At 37.9% G+C, this 20346-nt stretch overlaps 1 protein-coding gene across 1 annotated transcript in view; it reads right to left on the bottom strand.

The window, feature by feature from the left end:
- The window catches only part of SND1 (staphylococcal nuclease and tudor domain containing 1), a 492627-nt gene that overhangs the window by 221066 nt on the left and 251215 nt on the right, over positions 1-20346 (bottom strand). Inside the window, exon 13 of the mRNA XM_069087150.1 lies at positions 16250-16360. Within this exon, the coding sequence (XP_068943251.1) occupies positions 16250-16360 (111 nt within the window). The remainder of the gene's footprint in view (positions 1-16249; positions 16361-20346) is intronic.

The following is a 20346-nucleotide window of genomic DNA, read 5'->3' as shown; positions in this document are numbered from 1 at the left end:
CCAGAGGCAGGTGGCTCTGTCTCAGAGAAGAAGTAGTAGAACAGTGAAGGCTACCAGCATAGCATTCCACCATTCCTAATTTGTAAATGTGAAGACAATAAAGAGTATGGTATAGCAAATAAACAGGTATCAGGTGTGGGGAACAAAACAATATATGCTGTAGCAAGAAGTATAAGAATGTTAAGCCTAGCTAGAGAAAAATGAAAGCAAATAATAGGACTGACCAAACCTTTCTAGGAAGAATAACATGGCACATAGAAAGAACAATGGGTGACTGTTCAAATGAAAACAAAAAGAACATTACCTTGTCCCTGGAAAACAGATGACAGTGTAAAGGTGAAGGACTACAGAAGTAGAGAAACTGAGAGAAATCCTTGTGAATAGGGGTCCCAGCTTCCTCATCACAATCAGCTACAAATGCCTACCAACTGCCATCAATAGGCAGACAGGCTCAGGAGCCCTGGGAGTGGCAGCATTCCCCAGACCACCAGTCCTACTTTTAGCCCAGCCCTCACATCCATCATCTAGGGAAGCAGCTCTTGCAGAGAAAGGACCAACCATCCCCACCATCTGTGAACCACCTGTCACACACAGGGCAGGCAAGCCAGCCAGCTGTAGCAGAGGGAGACAGGTAGTATGTGTCAGACAAGTCAAAACACCACCATCACCTGACACACCCTCACACACTGCCCCCCTTCCCCCAACTCTAATGGAGACAGAACACAACCTGGATGCAAAAGTACTGAGAACAGAAATGTTCCTAACTTACTGTCATCAGATATTTTGAGAAGCAATCTCCATGAAGATGCTATGCTGCCTGGTAATTATTCCTGGGTACTACAGTCACAGATACTGAAATCCAAGAAAGGAAAAGTCTGGCTACCAAAGTCCCCTGGCACTGTCCAAGAGTAAAACATCAAAAACTAATATGATTTTATCAGAGGAAATGGCATTAAAGAAGAGGCCTTAAAATCTGCTTTGCTGTTGCACCCTAAAGGCCATGCAACTTTTCCATATTACTTTCAGCTAAAAACTTCCATATGTGTTTTATTCTCCATGAGAATGTGAGATACTAGAGAGAAGGGACTGAATCTTGCTTTTCTACTTGTATCCCAAGTGTTCAGCACATAGTAAGCATTTAATAAATGCTTAATTTATTCATTCAACCACATGGACCACTACCTTGGCAGATTTGGTCACTATGTCAGTTATTTTGCTTAGTTATCTTTGTTACAAGGGAGGGCTCTACAATGGACAGGTGGTAGTTTATACAAAAATTACCCTGATATAAAAAGAAAAGACATCAATATGTCTAACAATTGGAGAATGGCTAAACAAGTTGTGGTATGAGATGGAATACTACGGTGCTATAAGAAATGATAACATGAAAACCTAGGAAGACTTATATAAACTGATGCAGTGAAGTGAGGAGAACATTGTATATATTAACAGCAATATTTTAGAAACAATTCCAAATGACACACAATGAAAAATGCTTTCTACCATCCAGAAACAGAACTGATGAACTCCAAATTCAGATTGAATTACACTTCTTTTTTTACTTTATTTTTCTTATCTCCCCCGCCCCCCCCATGGTATTTTTTCACAACATGGATAACATGGAAATATTCTTTGCATTACTTCACATGTATAATTAGTACTATGTTTGCTTGGCTACTCAAGGAGGCAGGGAGGGAAGGAGAGAATTTAGAACTCAAAATTTTAAAAAACTGAAATGTTGAAATTTTATTTTACATGTAAATGAGAAATATTTAACAAATAATTTTTTTTAATTTAGTGGAAAAAAAGAAAAAGGATAATAAAACTTACTAGCAATATTTTAATTAAATAGAGAAAAATGAACAGCAGGCAGAAACTTGTTATTAGATTTGTGTTCTTAGGCCGACTTGAACTGTGGGATTATTTCATACTTTAAGACGTTGGACTAAATGATTTCTTAGCTCTAAAGCCCTAGAGTTCTCTAAAGTTAAGAGAAAAAAGTTCACAAGAATAAAGTAGTAAAAGGAAATAACAGGCCATAAACACCTGCCATTTTACATGAGACAACAGAAAGATGAAGTGACTTAAAAAAAAAAAAATCAATGCATCAGCCAGGGTTCAAAGGGCTTATACATCCACATCTGACATGGCCATGGGGATATGGCCAGGGTGGCAATCGGTTTGCAAAACTGTGACTGTTTAATGATGTGGGTTTTCTTTTTCATCTTAAAAATTCAATTGGGGAAGAAAGGCAGAGTGACACATTATAAATCCATGTAAAACATATTTATTTTCAAGAAATTTTAAAAAGTAGGAAACTTTTTATTTCTATATATTTCTAAAAATATTTTTTAATACTTTAAAATTTATATTTTTCTAAATATAAATATATTTCTAAAATACCTTTTACTGAAGTCACAGGTGAAACAGACAAAAATGGATTTCAGCATAAATTAAGAGACTATCAATCAGCAGCATTAAGCAATTAGTTTGGTCTTCCTACTGGTTTCTTAGAACTTAGGAGAGGCAATTAAGTCCTGGCACTGAGATAATGATATGGAGTAGATATAAGTGTATAAGACAGGGTAGGATACTGGGTTGAAGTAGTTTTATTTTCAGTTAAAAAAAAAACTATTATAGACAAAGTTGGTGAAATGTGGTGTCAATAGAAGGTCACGTCCACAATAAAAATAGAGATTCTATGTATTTAATAAGGCAGACAGTTGACAGATTTCAGTAAATCATATAATAGAGCGAGAAAGGCTGAATGTGTACATCATGAAAGCTAGTTAAGGGCAGAGATAAGAATAAGTAAACAAAGAACAAAGAGATCTATGACCAGTAACAGTAGGGAGAAAAAAAAAAACCCTGAAAAATGTGATTCCTGTCACCCAAAATAATTATGAATATGGGGAGAAACTAGGACATTGTTGTAGCTGAGAATTTCTTACTATTGCTCCAGGAACAAAAGGCATTTGCTTAAGTCAATACTTCAGCAGTGAAAAAAAGCATTTATATAGTACCTATGATGTGCCAAACACTGTGCTACATGCTTTTACAAATATCTAATCTGATCCTCACAAAAACCCTAGCAGGTAGGTAGTATTATTAGCCCAAATTATACAGTTGAGGAAACTAAAATAAATAAACTTGCCTAAGGTGACACAGATAGCAAGAGCCTGAGACCTGTTCAAATTTAGATCACATGACTCCAGGCCCAGCACTCTTTCTAGCACACTAAGGGGCCACCAGCTGCCTCCAAAACACTGCGTGGAAGTCAAGGGTCTAGGAATGGGGGACTTTTAATGTGGACTTGGGGTTAGAGATTCTATTGGATGAAAAAGAACTGTAACGGGCCTTACAACATTATATGTGTGTGTGTGTGTGTGTGTATACACATACATACACATATTCTTTTAGCTTATTGGACATTTTCTGAATAAGAGATGAATCAATTGGTCCTCACTGGAACTGAGATTCAACTTAACTACTTAAGAGATACTCTCTGAATCTGCTGTGGTTTACCAACATTAACTGTGAATATTTATTTTTGAACCTAAGGCTTTGAACAAAATGTATATGCAGCCTAGAGGACGATCAAATGGGTCTAAGAGGGAGAGAAGAAGAAGGAAGAAGAAAACCTAGATTCATTGAGAAGGTTTATAAGGTACTTTAGATTAAAAAGTGCCCTTCAGATGTAAGAAAAATTACAAAGCAGATTTCACATCTTCAATAGATACAAAACAGAAACCTGAAGTATATTTAAATATAATAAAAATATGAATATAATATATTAAATAGCAAATAGTAAATCTAAAAGTATCCTTGAAGAGTAAGAAAAATTGCAAAGTAGATTTCACATCTTCAGTAGATAACAAAACAGAAACCTGAAGTATCTATATTTAGCTATAATAATAATATAAATATAATAAATAACAATTTTGATTATAATCCTGAGAAATTAAGACAAATGTAGGAGATCAGGCTTTAAAGGAATCGGAAATAAATTTACCAAAAATGCTCTACCTACTGATCAACTGATCTTTCAGGAAGATAGAAGAATTATCAGAAATAAGTTTCTTGTATTAAGGCAACAATGTATTAGATACTATAATATTGTTGCCAAGAGTTAGACCAAAGAGTTAGGGACAGAGCCAGGAAAAAAAAAAAGGAACTAGGAAGGAATAAGATAAGGGGAAAAAGGAAAAATAAAGTTATTTAGATGACTATCAGAGACCCAGATCTTTCCAACCACCAGGAAGAATTGGGCAACAGCTAAGAACTGATGTCCACTCATCCACAACAATTTAATTCTTTTCATTAAAACACTGTCCTCACACATGAGAATAAAGCAAATGCCCAATCATTAGCTATGTGTTTTGAGAACTCCCCCCCCCACACACAAATAGTGAATTGACTTTAAATATATTTATGAGCCAACAAAAATAAAGAAAAAAAAATCATTCCACTACTTTAATGTGAGTTTGTCCATGGCCAAATTTTTGACCTTACTCACCAGAACTGGCATTGAAAAGTATTGGCTATTTGCAGAAAATCCAAAGTCCCTTCAAAAGACAAAAGAAATTGCTGCTTCTGCAGATGTTCAGAAGAACATGATGCAGAAACTGAAAACAATTCCAAATGAAGTATTCCTGATATATTCTGAGTATTCTCAACATTGACATATTCTTATCATTTTTGGAATCTGTTATCCCTAAATAACATTACTGAGTGGGATTAAATTCATTTGGAAGTAAAGATTCTCTTCTTTGCTTTTAAAAAATTGATTGTGTTCATTATTATCTTTAGGTAGAACAACATATAAATGAAATGATTAGAACTTGGTTTCCTTACCTTAAAAATTAAAGAGCAATCTGGAAGGGTTCTTCCTAGCTATAAAATTCCATGAATCTTTGATCCAATAGGAGTAGCCATTTACTGCCAGCAAGGTCTGTACTGGGCTGTAAACACTCTGAGGTAACTAGATATTCACATAGCTGTTTTCCAGAGTCACAAGTAGATGCATAGGGAAAGCACTGATGCTTTGTGTTTTTGCATTATTAAAGGGCAGTCAGTCAATAAACATTTATTAAGTGTCTGCTATGTGGCAGGCACTGTATTAAGTGTTGGGAATACAATAAGAAGCAAAAGACAAAAGACTACTCTGCCCTTGGGTAGTTCACAATCTCCTGGGGAAACAAGCAGACAAATATGAGGGAGAATTAGAATAACGAGGCAACAGAATTAAGGGGGGCTGGAAAAGGGCTTCCTGAAGAAGGTGGGATTTTAGTTGGGACTTAAAGGAAGCCAGGGAAGCCAAGAGAAGGAGTTAAGAAGGGAGAACATTCCAGAGATGGAGGATAACCAGGGAAAATGTCTGGCACCAAGAGATGGAGTGTCTTGCTTGTGGAACAGTGAGAAAGCCAGTGTTGTTGAATTGAAAAGTACATGCACCTATATGGCCGGGGGGTGGGGGTAGACTGGGACGAATGCCAATGTATTTGATCCTGGAGGTAATAGGGAATCACTCAAGTTTGTAGAGTAGAGAAGTATACAAAGTCACACTAGAGCTTTAGGAAAATCATTTTAGTGGCTGAGGGAGGATGAATTGGAGTAGGGCGAGACTTGTAGCAGGCAGACCAACCAGCAAGCTATTGCAATAGTCTAAGTATGAGGAGATAAGGACATGCACCAAGGTGGCAGTGGTTATCAGAGGAGAGAAGGGGGTATACCTGAGAAACATTACAAAGGTGAAAGTAAAAAATCGTGGAAACAGATTGGATATGGAGGGTAAAAGAAAGTGAAGAGCCATGCATTAGGATTCCTAGGTTGTGAGCCTGAAGGGCTGGGAGGATGCTGTTTTCTGTTGACAGTAAAAGTTTAGAAGAGGGGAAGGTTCAGGGGGGAAAGATAATGAGTTCTGTTTTGGACATACTGAGTTAAAAATGCCTACTGGGTATTCAGTTCAAGATGTCTGATAGGCAGTTGGAGGTGCAAGACTGAAAGTCAGCAGAGAGGTTAGGGCAGAGCAGGTAGATTTGAGAATCACCAGCATAGATGGAAATTAAATCCACAGCAGCTAACGACATCACCAAGTAATGTAAAAGGAGAAGAGTAGAAGGCCCAGGACAGAACACAGTGGCACATCCATAGTGAGTGAGATCTAGAATAGAATCTAGCAAAGGAAACTGAAGGAACAGTCAGGTAGGTACTAGAACCAGGAGAGATTGGTGTCTGGAAAACAAAGAGAGAAGAGAGTATCAAGAAGAGGGTGATTTGACAGTGTCAGTGACTGAAGAGAGGTTAAGAGATCACTGGTAAATTTGGAGCAGTGTTTAGGGTGAAGGATGAAGTCAGAAGCCAGTTTAAAGGAGTTAAGAAGAGATGTCTATTGTAGATGGCGTCCTCAAAGGGTTTAGCTCCAAAGAACAGAAGAGATATAAAAACAAGTTAGCAGATATGGAAGGATCCATCACTGTATCCACATCCAGTGAGAGTTTCTGGAGAATGGGGGAGACACTCATGGGCAGTAGAGAAACAGCCAGTACACAGGGAGAGATTGAAGCTAAGTGAGGGAGTTGGAATGACAGAGGGAGCAATCTCTTGATGATAACAGTAAGTTAACATTTATATAGCACTATGAGTCAGGCACTGTTTTACAAATTATCATTTCATTTGAACCTTACAGCAACTTGGGAGGTAGGTGCCATTATTGAATAGAAGAAGAAACTGAGGCAGAGGTTAAGTGACTTGCCCAAGCGGCAGGATTTGATCTGAGGTCTTCCTGACTCTAGGCCTGGTGCCCTCTACCATTGTGCCATTTACTATCATTAACCAATAATTTTTCTACAAATGATAAAAATAAAAAAAAAAAACAGGATTCAGAGTATTAGGTTGATCCATTGTCAAAGATTTATGAGAGGACATTACAAAATTCAGATAGAATGAAAATGGGTTGAAGGAGTATAAAGGACAGTAACCTCCCATTTCATTGTGATTAGGCATCTCTGTGAATAAGCACAGACATTTAGGAAAGCAACTGTAATAGTAATGGAATTTAAAGATCCCCCTGTATTGGCTTGGTTTTTGGATTGTGTTAAAACCCAGAGCTTGTGAATCCCACTTATGGGATGGACTTGATGTGAAAAGAGAGTGCTGAACTGGGAGGAGCTGGTGAAGTAAATTTAGAGAGACACAAGAAAAGAGAGAGGCAGAAGAACTTTTTTTGGAAGCAGCATCTCGGAGGCAGAGAGTGACAGAGAGGATTGCTGAGGGCCAGTTTGAATTGCCTAGGACTTTTGAGAGCTGCCACCTAGAGCTGCCAAGGACTGAGGAGACATGGCTGTTATGCTGGTACTTTGTCTGTTTTGATGTTGTTTTGCCAGATTTGTCCACTGGTGAAAGGCAGTCCTGTTGTCACAGAGGTACTAGAACCTTGCTGTTGATTCAGAGCTCCTGAGACTGTTTTGCAGACAGAGAGTGAATTGTGCCCACTGGTGAAGGCCAATGCTGTTGTTACAGAGGTCCTGGAACCTGGCTGTTGGTTCAGAAGCCCTGAAGAAGGATTTTCTTGCTGTACATTTACAGAAATCCTGGAAGAGGGTTTTGCTAATGTTTTCAGGGGTCCTAGGCCTGTTCTGCAGACAGAGAATGAATTAGTGAAGACACTGGCAATGTATCTTGTGGCCTTGCTAAGCTTTGTCTCCCCAGGAACAAAGATTGCTGAGAACTTGCCTCCATCAAGATGAAGAAAAGACCTCTCTTTGGTTATTAAATGCTGTGCTTAAGCTTGTTGTAACTCTGGGGTGGATTCAATTGTGATCCAAGGGTGGGGAACTTTTGACTTTTTTGTGCTCTGTGATTGACCAAATGAATGTACTTTATGATTGGAAACTAATCTCCATTTGAGAAGAGGGGCTTTGTGGTTGACTAAATGAATGTACAGCCTAGGGGTGGAGTAGTACTTAGAAGAGGGTCTTTGGGATTGACTAAATGAATTATAATGTCCAGGGGTGGGGTATTACTTGATTAAATTAGACTTGGCAAATGCTGTATTTTGAGTGATGCTATATTTTGATTTTCTCTGTTCTTAATTTTTCACTGAATGAAATGGAGAGCACTTATGCTGGTATTTTGAACCTTGAGAAGTTGCCTTTGCTTGGCATTACAGCAACTAAGAATTATAAGGAGAAAGGAAGGAAAAAAGCAATTATTAAGCAACTGCTATGAGTCAAGTACTGGGCTAATAAATCTCATTTGATTCTTACAACAGCCCTTCAAGGTAAGTGCTATTATTATCTCCATCTTACACTTGAGGAAACTGGGGCAGAAAAAGGTTAAGTGACTTGCCTGGGGTCACATAGCTAGTAAGTTTCTAAGGCTGGACTGAATTCAGGTCTTCCTGATTCTAGGATCAGCATTCTTTTTGTATCATCTAGCTGATTAATAAAGTAACTAAAATAAAAATACCACCTGACACAGAGTTTCTACTCCTAAGCATATGCCTCTGTCAGAAGTCCTGAAGGAAGGGGGATGGGAAGAAGGGGGAAATGAGGAGAGAGAAATGGAACAGAGATATGGGTGGAGGGGTCCTGCAGAGAGAAGGAAGGAAGGAAGGAAGGAAGGAAGGAAGGAAGGAAGGAAGGAAGGAAGGAAGGAAGGAAGGAAGGAAGGAAGGAAGGAAGGAAGGAAGGAAGGAAAGGAGGGAGGGAGGGAGGGAAGGAGGTTAATTATAAGTTAGTATTTTTCACTAGGATTTTCTCCTGGTATACTAAGAAATAAAGTAATAATCTAAATGTACGAAATAGGGAGAAACACCTTAATCTAATAAAATATTCCCATTATAGGAATATTTTAAGATATTTAGTTTTTTTTATCTTTTTATCATCTAGCTAATGTAACTAAAGATATTTCATACTATAAGAATGTAAATGATATGATCCACTTAGCTAAGAGAATCACAAAGTAAGAAAGAAACTTCCTGCACATGTTAAGATTACTGGAAATTAGCAATATGTAAGGAAATAAGGATGAATTCCATAACTTCTGAAATGTAATCTAGATCATCCAAAGAATTAGAAGAAGACAGCGGTGGTTATATGGAAGAACAGGAAATCAGAATTTCTGGAGGTTAATCCAAACCTTACTGAAAGATCACTGTATGACCTCAACAAAAGGTACCCAGTAAATGTGACAAATTCTGACTTTAGATACAGTTTTCCCTATCCTACAAAAGAAGGCAGTTTGGGCTGCCTTTCAGAGAGAAGTAATGTACAGAGAGAGAGAGGGAAGAGCAGCAGCTGAAGAAGGGAGCTGAGCAGCAATTCTTAACATCCTGAAGGAGAAAACTATTTGGAAATGGAGACATTACACTTCTCTCAAGAAGTGGCCATTTGTACTGCCTTAAATGCAGATTGATTGCTTCTATTTGGATGCTGAGTGCATCATCTTTTCTGAAGAAAGAAAAGAGCTAAATTTTTTCACATTTATCTGCATCAAGAAACCACTTCCCCTTTAATACATTTCCCTGTTACCACATCTACTTGGCCTTGCCTATTCCCCAATACCAACATCCTTCACAAACACCCATGCTAAATATCAGTACTATCACAACGGTGACACCAAACTGCATAAATCCTCCCCACCCCCAAATATAGGAGGGTTGCATGTACAGGACTAAGATTTAAGAAAGAGAACAATGAGAAGCACAACTTAAAAAATCCCCAAAAAACTATTACTGGCTTCTTACCAGGCCAAAATCTTGGGATTTTTTTTTTAACCCTTCATTGATTACATGTAAAGTTAGGAGTACTCTAAGATGTATACATAGAGCTGAAAGAGATGTTGGGAGTTTATCCAGTCTATCTCCTGGAGAGGTTAAATGATTTGTTGATAGCCACAGAGTGAGAGTTAGGTTCTGAACCCAGGTCCTTCAACTCCAAAGGCAGCCATCAGTCTTTCTACTCTACCAATCATACTTCTAAGATGGTTCGTTCAATTTTTTTCATGAAATACATTTTATAAGTTTGTCTTCTATGTTAAAACAAAATTCATCCATTAAAAAAAAGAACTTACCAGTTTAGATAGAATTGAGACATCATTTGGTCATTTAAAATGTGCCCTTTAACTTTAGTCAAGGTAAAGCTAGAAGCTGTAGGGAAAGAATGACTGAGAGGCAGATGATGCCAGTAAAAAATATAGTTCAGTGAAAAGCTGTTTTCAAAGTATATCAGAAAAAGAAGATGGTGCTTAATAGAAGCATAGAGGATAATGATAGAAAAATTAAAAAAGACAAAAGACAAAAATACACGCAGGAGGAAAGAATGAATAGAGCTGAAGAATTTGCATTCTCCTAAATTAGATTTGTTTTGCTAGATGTTACACAGACTAAATTATAAAATTATTCATATTAATTAGTGTAGATCACTATTTTTATAATAACACAAATACAAAGAAGTAGTGCAGTTACCCTATAATATGTAAGAAAATGGGTCTTGATTCATGTAAAGAAGATGACCAGATTTTGCCTTTATTAAACAAGTCAGGAAATGTAGCCCAGCCTTGTTCTCCTTCCGAAAACATACTTTACATAAATCCTGAAGCTCTTTCCCATCCTAAATGTTTCTATGTTGGGTTTTTCATTTATTTTGGCTTTTTGGAGGGGAGAAAGCAGGGGAATTGGGGTTAAGTGACTTGCTCAAGGTCACACAGTTAGTAAGTGTTGAGTATCTGAACTCATATTTGAACTCAGATCCTCCTGACTCCAGGGCTGGTGCTCTATTCACTGTACCACCTAGCTGTCCCCTAAATGTTTCTATTGCCCTCACAATCCTAACTGTGCTTTAAAGACACAGAAAGGAAAAGAATGCTATGCTACAAGGATTCTTTGAACAAATGAAAAGGTCTAACCCATCCACTGGCATATCTTTACTCTCATCCCCATCCCCATTCTCCAACCCTGCCCAAAACAAAATGTTTTGTGAAAATAAATTTCTCTCACAAACAGCAGGCTGACACCAGAGTCCTCTGGAAGGAAAAAAGTGTTACTAATAAATTTACACTTTTGTCCCTGAGGGGTGTATGAGAGGTCAACAAATTCTTGCTGGAGGTTCAAGAACAGAGCAATCTATAGAAACAAAGAAGCTTTAAGCTAGCTAAGAGGAAAAAAAAACCCAGAAGGTATTTTTTTTTTTTTGCTTTTTGGAGGGGCAATTGGGGTTAAGTGACTTGCCCAAGGTCACACCTCTAGTAAGTGTTAAGTGTCTGAGGCCCAATTTGAACTCAGGTCCTCTTGACTCCAGGGCCTGTGCTCTATTCACTGCACCACCTAGCCACCCCGCCAGACCAGAAGGTACTTTTGCAGGATTTTAATCAGGACTGGGGCTTGTAGGGATTAAAAACTGGGGGGTGTCAGGATATCAAGTTTTCTGCTTTTGAAGGACATGACTACAGAAAGTTTCCTTAGTCCCACAGAATCTTCCTGACGTTCATGGGGAGAAAGGAGCCAAATGAAAGCTGAAATTTATGCAGGCTTATGTGTGCCTTCCCCAACAGTAGACAACATAACCACAGACTTCTGTGCCTGCTACTCTATCCAGCATGTTGGGCAATGAATAGACTATAGTGGAAAATCTGAAGGGGTTATAACCTTTTCCTGAGATTTTACTAATAGATTTATACACTGTATAAAAGATATTGTTTTTCAAAGAGAAAACAAGGTACCAAAATATACAAATATATATATTCTTATCCTAAAATTACAGGATCTAGAGTTGGAAGAGTCCTTAGAAGGACTCCATTCTCTTAACTGCCATCAACTTATGTCATTTCTCTGTAATGAGACATGGTTTCTGGAAAGCTCAAGAAATATTTTAATAATTTAACTTTTTTTTTTTAATAATGCACCCATTGGGAGCTTTAGAAATGTAAAGGCAGAATTCATTCATGTCAAGGACACCATTTGTCCTCCTTACTTTAAAAAAGGGCAAACTTAGATTTAATTTAATCGAAAACCATAATGACAACAGAATATAACTTCCACATAATGAGGTGCTTAAAGCAAAACAAACAGGAAATGTGTCCAAAGAATTGACATTCTATCACATGCTAAATCTGATCACAAGTAACATGATTATACTAGAAATTACGGCATTAATCTATAGGAAGAACATGCAAATGGGAAAGAGCACAAGAAAGAAAGAGACAGTGAATGGAGTAGAGAAATCAAAGAGAAAGGGTATGTGTATATGTGTGTATGTGTGAGAAGGCTAAGGAAGAAGGGTTCTAATATTGATTCTGTTAGCCAGAAGGGTACAAAATTTATTCCCTGACTGATTCTTAATCTGTTTCTTCTACATGTAACAGGATCCACTCCCCCCTTTTCCTCAGGGGTTCATGAATAGATTTCAAGGAGTGAATGATTTTCAAAGTATTTTGCTACTATATTCCATGGTAATTGGTTTCCTTTATATTCTCATGTGTCTTCTTTCATGCATTTAAAAACAAAATTCTGAGAAGGGGTCCATAGGTTTCAGGAGACTGCCAAAGGGGTTTTTGTCACACACACACAAATCTTAAAAAATTACTGCTTTAGGAGGACTGGTAACATCTGAGAACATAAAACTAGAATAGGCATGCAGAAAAATTAAGAATAAAGTCTAAGTGATCTCTATAATGGAAAAGCAAAATAGTAAATGGAAATGTATAGAAAAACTTAACATGGGAGATAGGGGTCATTTTCTTAGGTTTTATAAAGACACACAGTTCAGGAGAAATGTTGGCAAAAGTATGGATATACCAGGCATCTGTCTTCCCTCCTCCCTTCCCAAAAGGAGAGGTTGTTAAGTGGGACAGCTTTTCAACAGAGCCTATGTGAGAAAAAAGACCCAAGAGTCCATGCAAATGGCAAAACCTTATCTTGGTGGGACATGAGGTAGTGGGGGAAGAGACAGCTGGCAAAAGACAAGTGAGCCAAAAAAGGAAGGCCATCATTTGGGAATTTTGTGTTTTGTTTGTCTTTTAAATAAGAAGAGAGATGGCTTTATGCAAACTGCAGTTCAGGCTTTCTGAAGGCTTCCAAAAAACTGCAAAGCACTTGAATAAAGAAAGGTTCTAAAAAAGGTCTACAGGTAAAAACGAGCACGTGCTAAGTTTCCAGCACACAGGTGTGTGCACTTAAAAACACTGAGCCAGCTGTAAATTGTTCTGTCATCTCCCAAAGTGCTCACTGCCCATCTCTCCCTGAGCTCTCATCAGTAGAAGATAGGAAGAGCTGGCAGATCAGGCTGGAGTAAACAACAACCCCAGAACCCCTAGAAAGCTCAACAATTCCCATGCTTACTGTGGAGCCGGCTGCAATGACCCAAGCAAACAGACAAGTTAACTGGCTGCCCTTTACCCGAGTTCACCAAGTTCTTTTAAAAGAATTCTGGAAGGAAAAGTCTACCAAGGAATACGGTACATAATCACTGGCATAATCAAGAGTAAGCATGGAGGAAGACCACTAAGCAAAGGAGGGAGGTCAAAGCTATCTTTAGTAATGAACTGTCATAGCTCTGAGGCCTACAGAATAAAAATGAAGACCTTTTCCTGAAACCTCTCTATTATTTTCCCAAAGAGTTTCTGAATGAATGCTTGATGAAAATGTAGTAGACATCATTAATTTGGCCTTGCTAATAATTGGTTACAGCACCTCGTGAAAATTTTCTTGGTAAATTAATTCAAATTGCCTTGGATCAGAACATAATCAATAAAGATTTTTAAAGGGTGAAAGAGAGGCAGTTAGTTAAGTGACAGGTCATGTATAAGGAAGCTATAGGGTCAGAAACAAACCTGTTCTCATTTAGGCTCTCTATTCAAGGCCTAAGAAAAGAAGTAAACAACTCACTAATGAGATCTTCAGAGGACACTGAGCTGGGAGGTGCTAAGGCTTCAGAGATAAAGGCAAAAAACTAGAAGGTAAAAGTTTAATTCAGAGCATTGACAACTCGGGAAAAATAATCCCAGACGAGGGTATTCAAAAGGCATGGGGCAGTAGGATCAACTAAAAAGATAAATGAGATGATGTGGCACTTAGTGACATGTGTGCTGGGACATGGCACTAAGAAGAAGAATAAAGGTTAGAGAGGGAGAGAATAGCATGGTGGAAGGGGTAGGGGTGCCTCAAACCAAAATGCAAGACTGGGGAGTTGGGAAGTGAGTGGTATTGAGAGGATGCTGATTTTTCTTTCCTAAACTCTCAAGACTGAATGGTACGGTAGAAATCTATTTGGCTCAACCCTGTCATTTGCAAGATGAAAAACATGAGTCCTAAAGAAGTTAAGCAATTGATCTAGGACCATACAACCAGTTGGTGCCAGAATAAAACCTAGAATCCCAGTATGCTAATTCCTAGTCCAATGGTGTTTTATATTACATTACACTGTGCACATGCATAATCTCATTTTAATACATTTTATCACATTATCACAGAGCATTCTGATCTGGTCAATTGTCCCTGTCTTTCTGAGTTTATAAAACTTTAATGTTCTATTATTAGCTTCACACTTTGGGGTTTTGAGAGTCATCACTTTCATGTGTTTTACTGACACAAATAGCCCAGAAGAAAAACTTTTGCAACACACAATGACTGGGCCTACTCATTTTGAGAACTTCATTGCCTGTCAAGTGGGAAAGGCTAAGGTATCCTCATTTAACGCAACCTGGACTCAAGACAATAACTCTGAAACAGGTTTCTCCATCATTAGTCTGTCTGAGTGAATCAACACAATTATTTCCAAGGAGTTCAGTTTAAGTGAACAAACATCAAAAAAAAAAATTAAAATTCTGTAATACCTGTGCATATTTGTTAAACACTATAGTCTAAGATACTTATTTCTAAAAGGAATAATGAAAAGCTTATTCATCCTCAATCTTCAATAAGTTCTGAAAATTATCACCATGCTTCCAACTTTGCTAACATTTTTTTTTTTTTTTTGCACTTCTAAAGTCTGGAAATAAGTGAATTATAAATTCTTTCAAAAGTTCACTAGTATACTGGGCATACTACTATAATGCTCTCTAATCCTCTCTTGTATCCTTCATACTCATAGTAGCTTACAGTCATTTTTTTCTACTAATCAGGACAAATGGGAAATATTCAGATCCAATACCATCATCTCTTTTTCCCTGAAAATTGGGAACACATGATCCCATCCAATATCCAAAAGGAAGAAAACTAACTCATTTGGGCTACCTTTCACAGTGTTCATTACTGGCATTGATAAATACTGAATAAACAAAAATGACAATTTTTCTATTCCCTTGAGTCCATCCAAGAATCAGACCTTTACCACTTCTCTGGGAAAAGCCCACTTAAGACAAAGTCCAAAACAACAGAGCTCCCTTGACAGACTGATTGCTTGGCTAACGTTCTGTGTCGTAACCCAGAGGTAATCTATTTATCAACATGTGACATGGCCTTAGAAGGAAATGTCATAGCCCAGTTTGGGCCTAAGAGCAAGAAAACCACTGTCAATTACAAAGTCTTAAATCCAGTTTGGATATCATGTGCCCAGGTTTATTTCTCCTCTTTATGACTTATTAGGACAAGAACTGCCCTCTAACAATTAAACAGACTTTATGTCATCTGAACTGTCTATTATATTAAGTGAAGGACAGTAGGTTTTCTATCTCTGACAGGCCCTTCCAATAACTTCCACAATAAAATGTTAAATTTTGGATGGAGCCAAGCATTTTGCTTTGTTCAAGGTGGTTCCCCAAAGTACCTCACTTGTTAGAAGCATGAACTCAATTGCTACTAGGCCCAAGTAACATGAATCTCCTTGGGAATAGTTCTTAAGGTCTGTCAATGGCAGGAAATGGTACCAAATTATCTGAATACCCTTGCAGTGCTTAACTATAGGGAAAAGAACACTGGTGAAATGTCATAGGCTTTCTTAAATACTCTCCTGCCAGTTGTCAGAAGTGAAGACAAAACTCATTTCTTAATAAATGTTTTCATTTCCTCTCTACATGACTAAAGGTTTATAGGTGAAAAGTAAGTGTTGAGGATTCTGGTTGGTAAAGAAGAGAAGTTGTAGTATGCATATAAGCAGGGCCCCAGTGGTAGCAACTAGAAAATAATATTATTAATTGTATCAAGAACTTATATTGTTTTTAACATATGATTTGTTTTATGTAAGACTGAATCAAGAGTGGTTTCACATTCCTAAATTTTTGTGGGGGAAAAAAAAAATTTGCTCCATCTTACCTGGCCTCAGCAGCAAGCAATTCATCATAGTGGGAAGACCTCTGGTCATCATCCTGCCGATAGCGGATCACTGTGGCCAGACCTTTGCTGACAAGAGCCTCAGCAATGTTTCTGCAACACGGAAGACAGGCCAATGAGCACCAGACGTTTGAAAGTTCAGCCAAACAGAATAACAATAATGAGAAATTACAGATGACAGCATCATTTCTTTGCCCCTAATCCTATACTCATCTCTCCTAACTACACTGCTCCCCCCCCAAAAAAAAGCCAGATCAATAATCTTAAATGCTAAGAAACCAAGAATCAAGATTCTCTTGGTGGGTAAAAATACATTCTTTCCCACATATAGAAAAGCCAGCAGCAAATTATTGATATAAGAACAAATGAGGCTGAACTCTTCTGGCTACAGAAAGATAAAACCTGCCCCTATTTTCTGTAAACAAAAATTAAGCTCTAAAATTTTAGACCTGAAAAATTTTAAAAATCACTAATATCACTTAAATTTCTCAAAATTCCATCCTTACACATCTTCTTCTTAGACTATTTCTAGCTAAATTTGGGAAATGCAAAATCATCTGAAATTAAAATGGAATAAATGGAATCCAGCCCTTACCATGCGTGATATGCCCAATGCAAAAACATTCAAAATTATCCAACAGAATAGAAAATACTTTGTCACTACTGTACTGATGATGTTTTGGAATTCGTGTTTTGTTTTTAATTAATGGAAGGGGAGATAGTTTGAAATTATTATTCATGAGTATGGCTTTATTTTCCACTGGGAAGGGTTGAAAATAAATGATTCCTGGGGAAATCCAATCCCTTTAAAGTTCTATTTTTACTGGTATATAGTAATTTCCTCCCACCCCCCCGAAATCTCAGAAGACCCCGAGACAAATAGCAGCACCTCAATGAAGGCTTTATTTAAACACACTACAGTGTTTAACTGAGTATCTCAGCACTTATCACAATGCCCAGGACACAGCAGATGCTCAATAAAAGCTAGTCGACTAATGGACACAATTTAAGAACAACAGTAAGTTGGATAGTGTCCATTAAGAGGGAAACTAGGATGGTGAGGACCCCTGCATCTATGACGTATGAGGATCAAGTGAAGGAACCAGGCATATTCAATGAAGAATAGCAGACCAAGGGGAGACATGACAGATAACTGCAAGTATTTGAAGGGTTACATGAATGGGGAATTAGATTTGTTCTGTTTGGTGCCAAAAGGCAGAACTAGGAACAATGGATAGACATCATAAAAAAGGAAATTGAAGCTTAATTAAAAAAATTTTCTGAATTAATTATGATTTTAAAAAAATAATAAACTAGCTATAAATTATGAGAAGTAGTATCAGTTACTTTGAAGTAATGGAATTCCCCTCACTAGAAATCTTCAAGCAGAGATTGGATACCCATCTGTCAGGTTATATTATAAAAGATTATTTATGGATATGGTTTGAACTAAACGTCTGCTGAGGTCCCCTCCAACTCTCAAATTTTGTGACTTCATATGCTGTGAAAATCATAAAATTTAGAGCTGGAAGGAAGCCTAGAAATTATCTAATTGAAATCCCCTTGTTTTATACATGAAGGCGCTTGAGGCTCAAAGAGAAGAAATGACCTGTCCAAGATCACACAGCACGTAGCAGAGCCCAGACTCAAGAACACTTCTAACTACAGACCAACTGTTTTTTCCACTCTATGAGGTGGACTCCCAGGAAGGCAAAGTATAAATGAACACAGGGAAAAGTGGGTGGAAAGTCAGCTATTTCTGAAGCATGAATCTAAATGGAAGCAAATGCAATTCGAGGGAAAGAAAGATCAGGGTAGATTCTGTAGGCACTTGAGTCTTACTCTGGCACCACCTCTCAAACAGGTGACATTTAAAATAATGAAACCTGAGTCCAGACTGCCTCCTCTTCTTCAGTGGATTGTCAAATTACATTAGTCTCAAGAATCAGTTTAAAGATGGAGGAGGAGGGGCTTCCAAACATGGTAAAGAGTAAGAATTGGCTTTGTTATTTTATTGGAAACATCAATAATTATGTATTTAAACCACATTTTACAGTTTATAAAGCATCTTCCTCAAATTAAATCTATGAAATATGTAATACAAGTATTATCAGACAACATGGAAACTACATATAAAAAATATACAAGATAAACAGGAAACAAAGAAACTAAAGAGAAGGCACTAGGAGGAATTGGATTTCAGGATTATTTGCTTGAAAATGCCCTTGAAGTACAATATGAATGGAGAGTTAGAAGGTACTTTGCCTCAATGAACATCTAGCCCTTTAAATGAAGGGATTTAAAAAGATGAGAAGATTCTTATAGAAAGGTGAAATGAGTTACCTAATTTTGAAAGGTATTAATGGTATCAGTAAGTCAGTCATTAAACTGGGGATACAAAAGATGTTCCCTGCCCTAAAGGAGCTCACAACCCAATGTCAAAGTCAGCAAGCAAATAAAAATGTACAAACAAGCTATATATAAAATAAATAAGAAAAAAAAATAAGAGAGAAGGCACAAAAATTGAAGGGACGGGGAAATCTTCCTGCAAAATATGGGATTTTAGCTGAGACTTAAAGGAAGCCAGGGAGGTCAGTAGACAGAGGTTAGGAGAGAGAGCATTCCAGGCATGGGGGACAGCCAGAGAGAATGCCCAGAGCAGAGAGATGAATGTCTTGAACATGGAAGAGTCAAGAGGCCAGTCTCACTGAATCAAAGAGTAGGTGTTGGGGAATAAGACTGAAAAGGCAGGAGGGGGCTAGATTATAAAGGATTTTCAACACTAAACAGAGGATTTTGTATTTGATCCTAAAGGCCATAGAAAGTCATTTGTTCATCCTTCATTTTTTGAAAGGACCAATGACATCAAAGGCGGATGTTTTGACTTGAATTTAAGTGAGGCAAAGCTTCACAAAGTCATCAGCCTCACTCTCTCTTCCAGAGTTATCGAAATCCAGTGGTAAGACAAAAGTCAGAATGACTGATGATGTCCTGGGACACAGTGAATCTTCAAAGTCTAACCAAGATTTAAGCACAAGGAAAGAAATGGTTGGACCTGCACTTTAGGAAAAAACACTTTGGTGGCTAAATGAAGGGTGAACTGGGATGGGAAAAGACTTTGAGCAGGAGACCCACCAGCAGGTTACTGCAATAGTCCAGGAAAGAGGTGATGACGGCCTGCACTAAAGTGGTGTCTATGTCAGAGGAAAGAAAGGAGCATATAAGAGATGTTGTAGAAGTGAAACCAATAGGCCCTGGAGACATATTGGGGGGGAGAGAAGGGGGGGAAAGACCCCTCTGTGAGACATAGTGAGGAATAGAAGGTGACATCTAGGTTGCAAGTCTGAGGGACTGGGAGGATGGGGTTGTCCTTGACTGTAATAAGGAAGTCAGGAAGGGGGAGGTCCTGGGGTCGAGATAATGAATTCTGTTTTGGACATGTTGTGTTTAAGATGTCCACTGAACATCCAGTATGAGATGTTTGAAGGGCAGTTGGAGATGAGCTGATGAGATCACCAAATGAAGTAGTATAGAGGCAGAAAAGAAGAGGACCCAAGAGAACCCTGAAGGACATCTACAGTTAGAGGGCTTGATCTGGATGAGTATTTGACAGAGGAGACTGAGAAGAAGCCAGGTTCAGTAATAGGTTGAAGATTGAAGGAATGAGAAAGTAAAAAAAAAAGACTTCGGATAAAGCAAAGTTTGTTGTCTATGGTACAGGCACTCTAAAGGGCACAGTGGAAGAAATGAGTCATTTGGTTGGAACTTCAGAGTGGGAGGAACTGATGGAAAGGAGAATCAGGAGAGAGTGATACCCTAAAAACCTAGAGAGAAGAGAGTATTGAGAAGAAGGCAATTAATTAACTATGTCAAAGGCTGCAGAAAGGTTAAGAGGAATAAGGATTGAGAAAAGGCTACTGAATATGGCAATTAAGACATCAGTGATAAGTTTGGAGAAAGCACTTTTGGTGAAATGATAAGGCTGGAAGCCTTGAAGAAGAGAAGAGAAAATGTACCCTCTCCTCTCCCCACCCCCAACTTTCCTCATCCCTTATTTAAAGAAATGAGAGACTCTGAAT

This window comes from Petaurus breviceps, unplaced genomic scaffold, assembly GCF_028583685.1.
Source record: "Petaurus breviceps papuanus isolate PSGF00001 unplaced genomic scaffold, PetGlider_PUasm1.0 181, whole genome shotgun sequence".
NCBI lineage: Eukaryota > Metazoa > Chordata > Mammalia > Diprotodontia > Petauridae > Petaurus > Petaurus breviceps.
The sequence above is the reverse complement of the archived record's forward strand: the minus strand, read 5'-3'. Positions and strand labels throughout refer to the sequence as shown.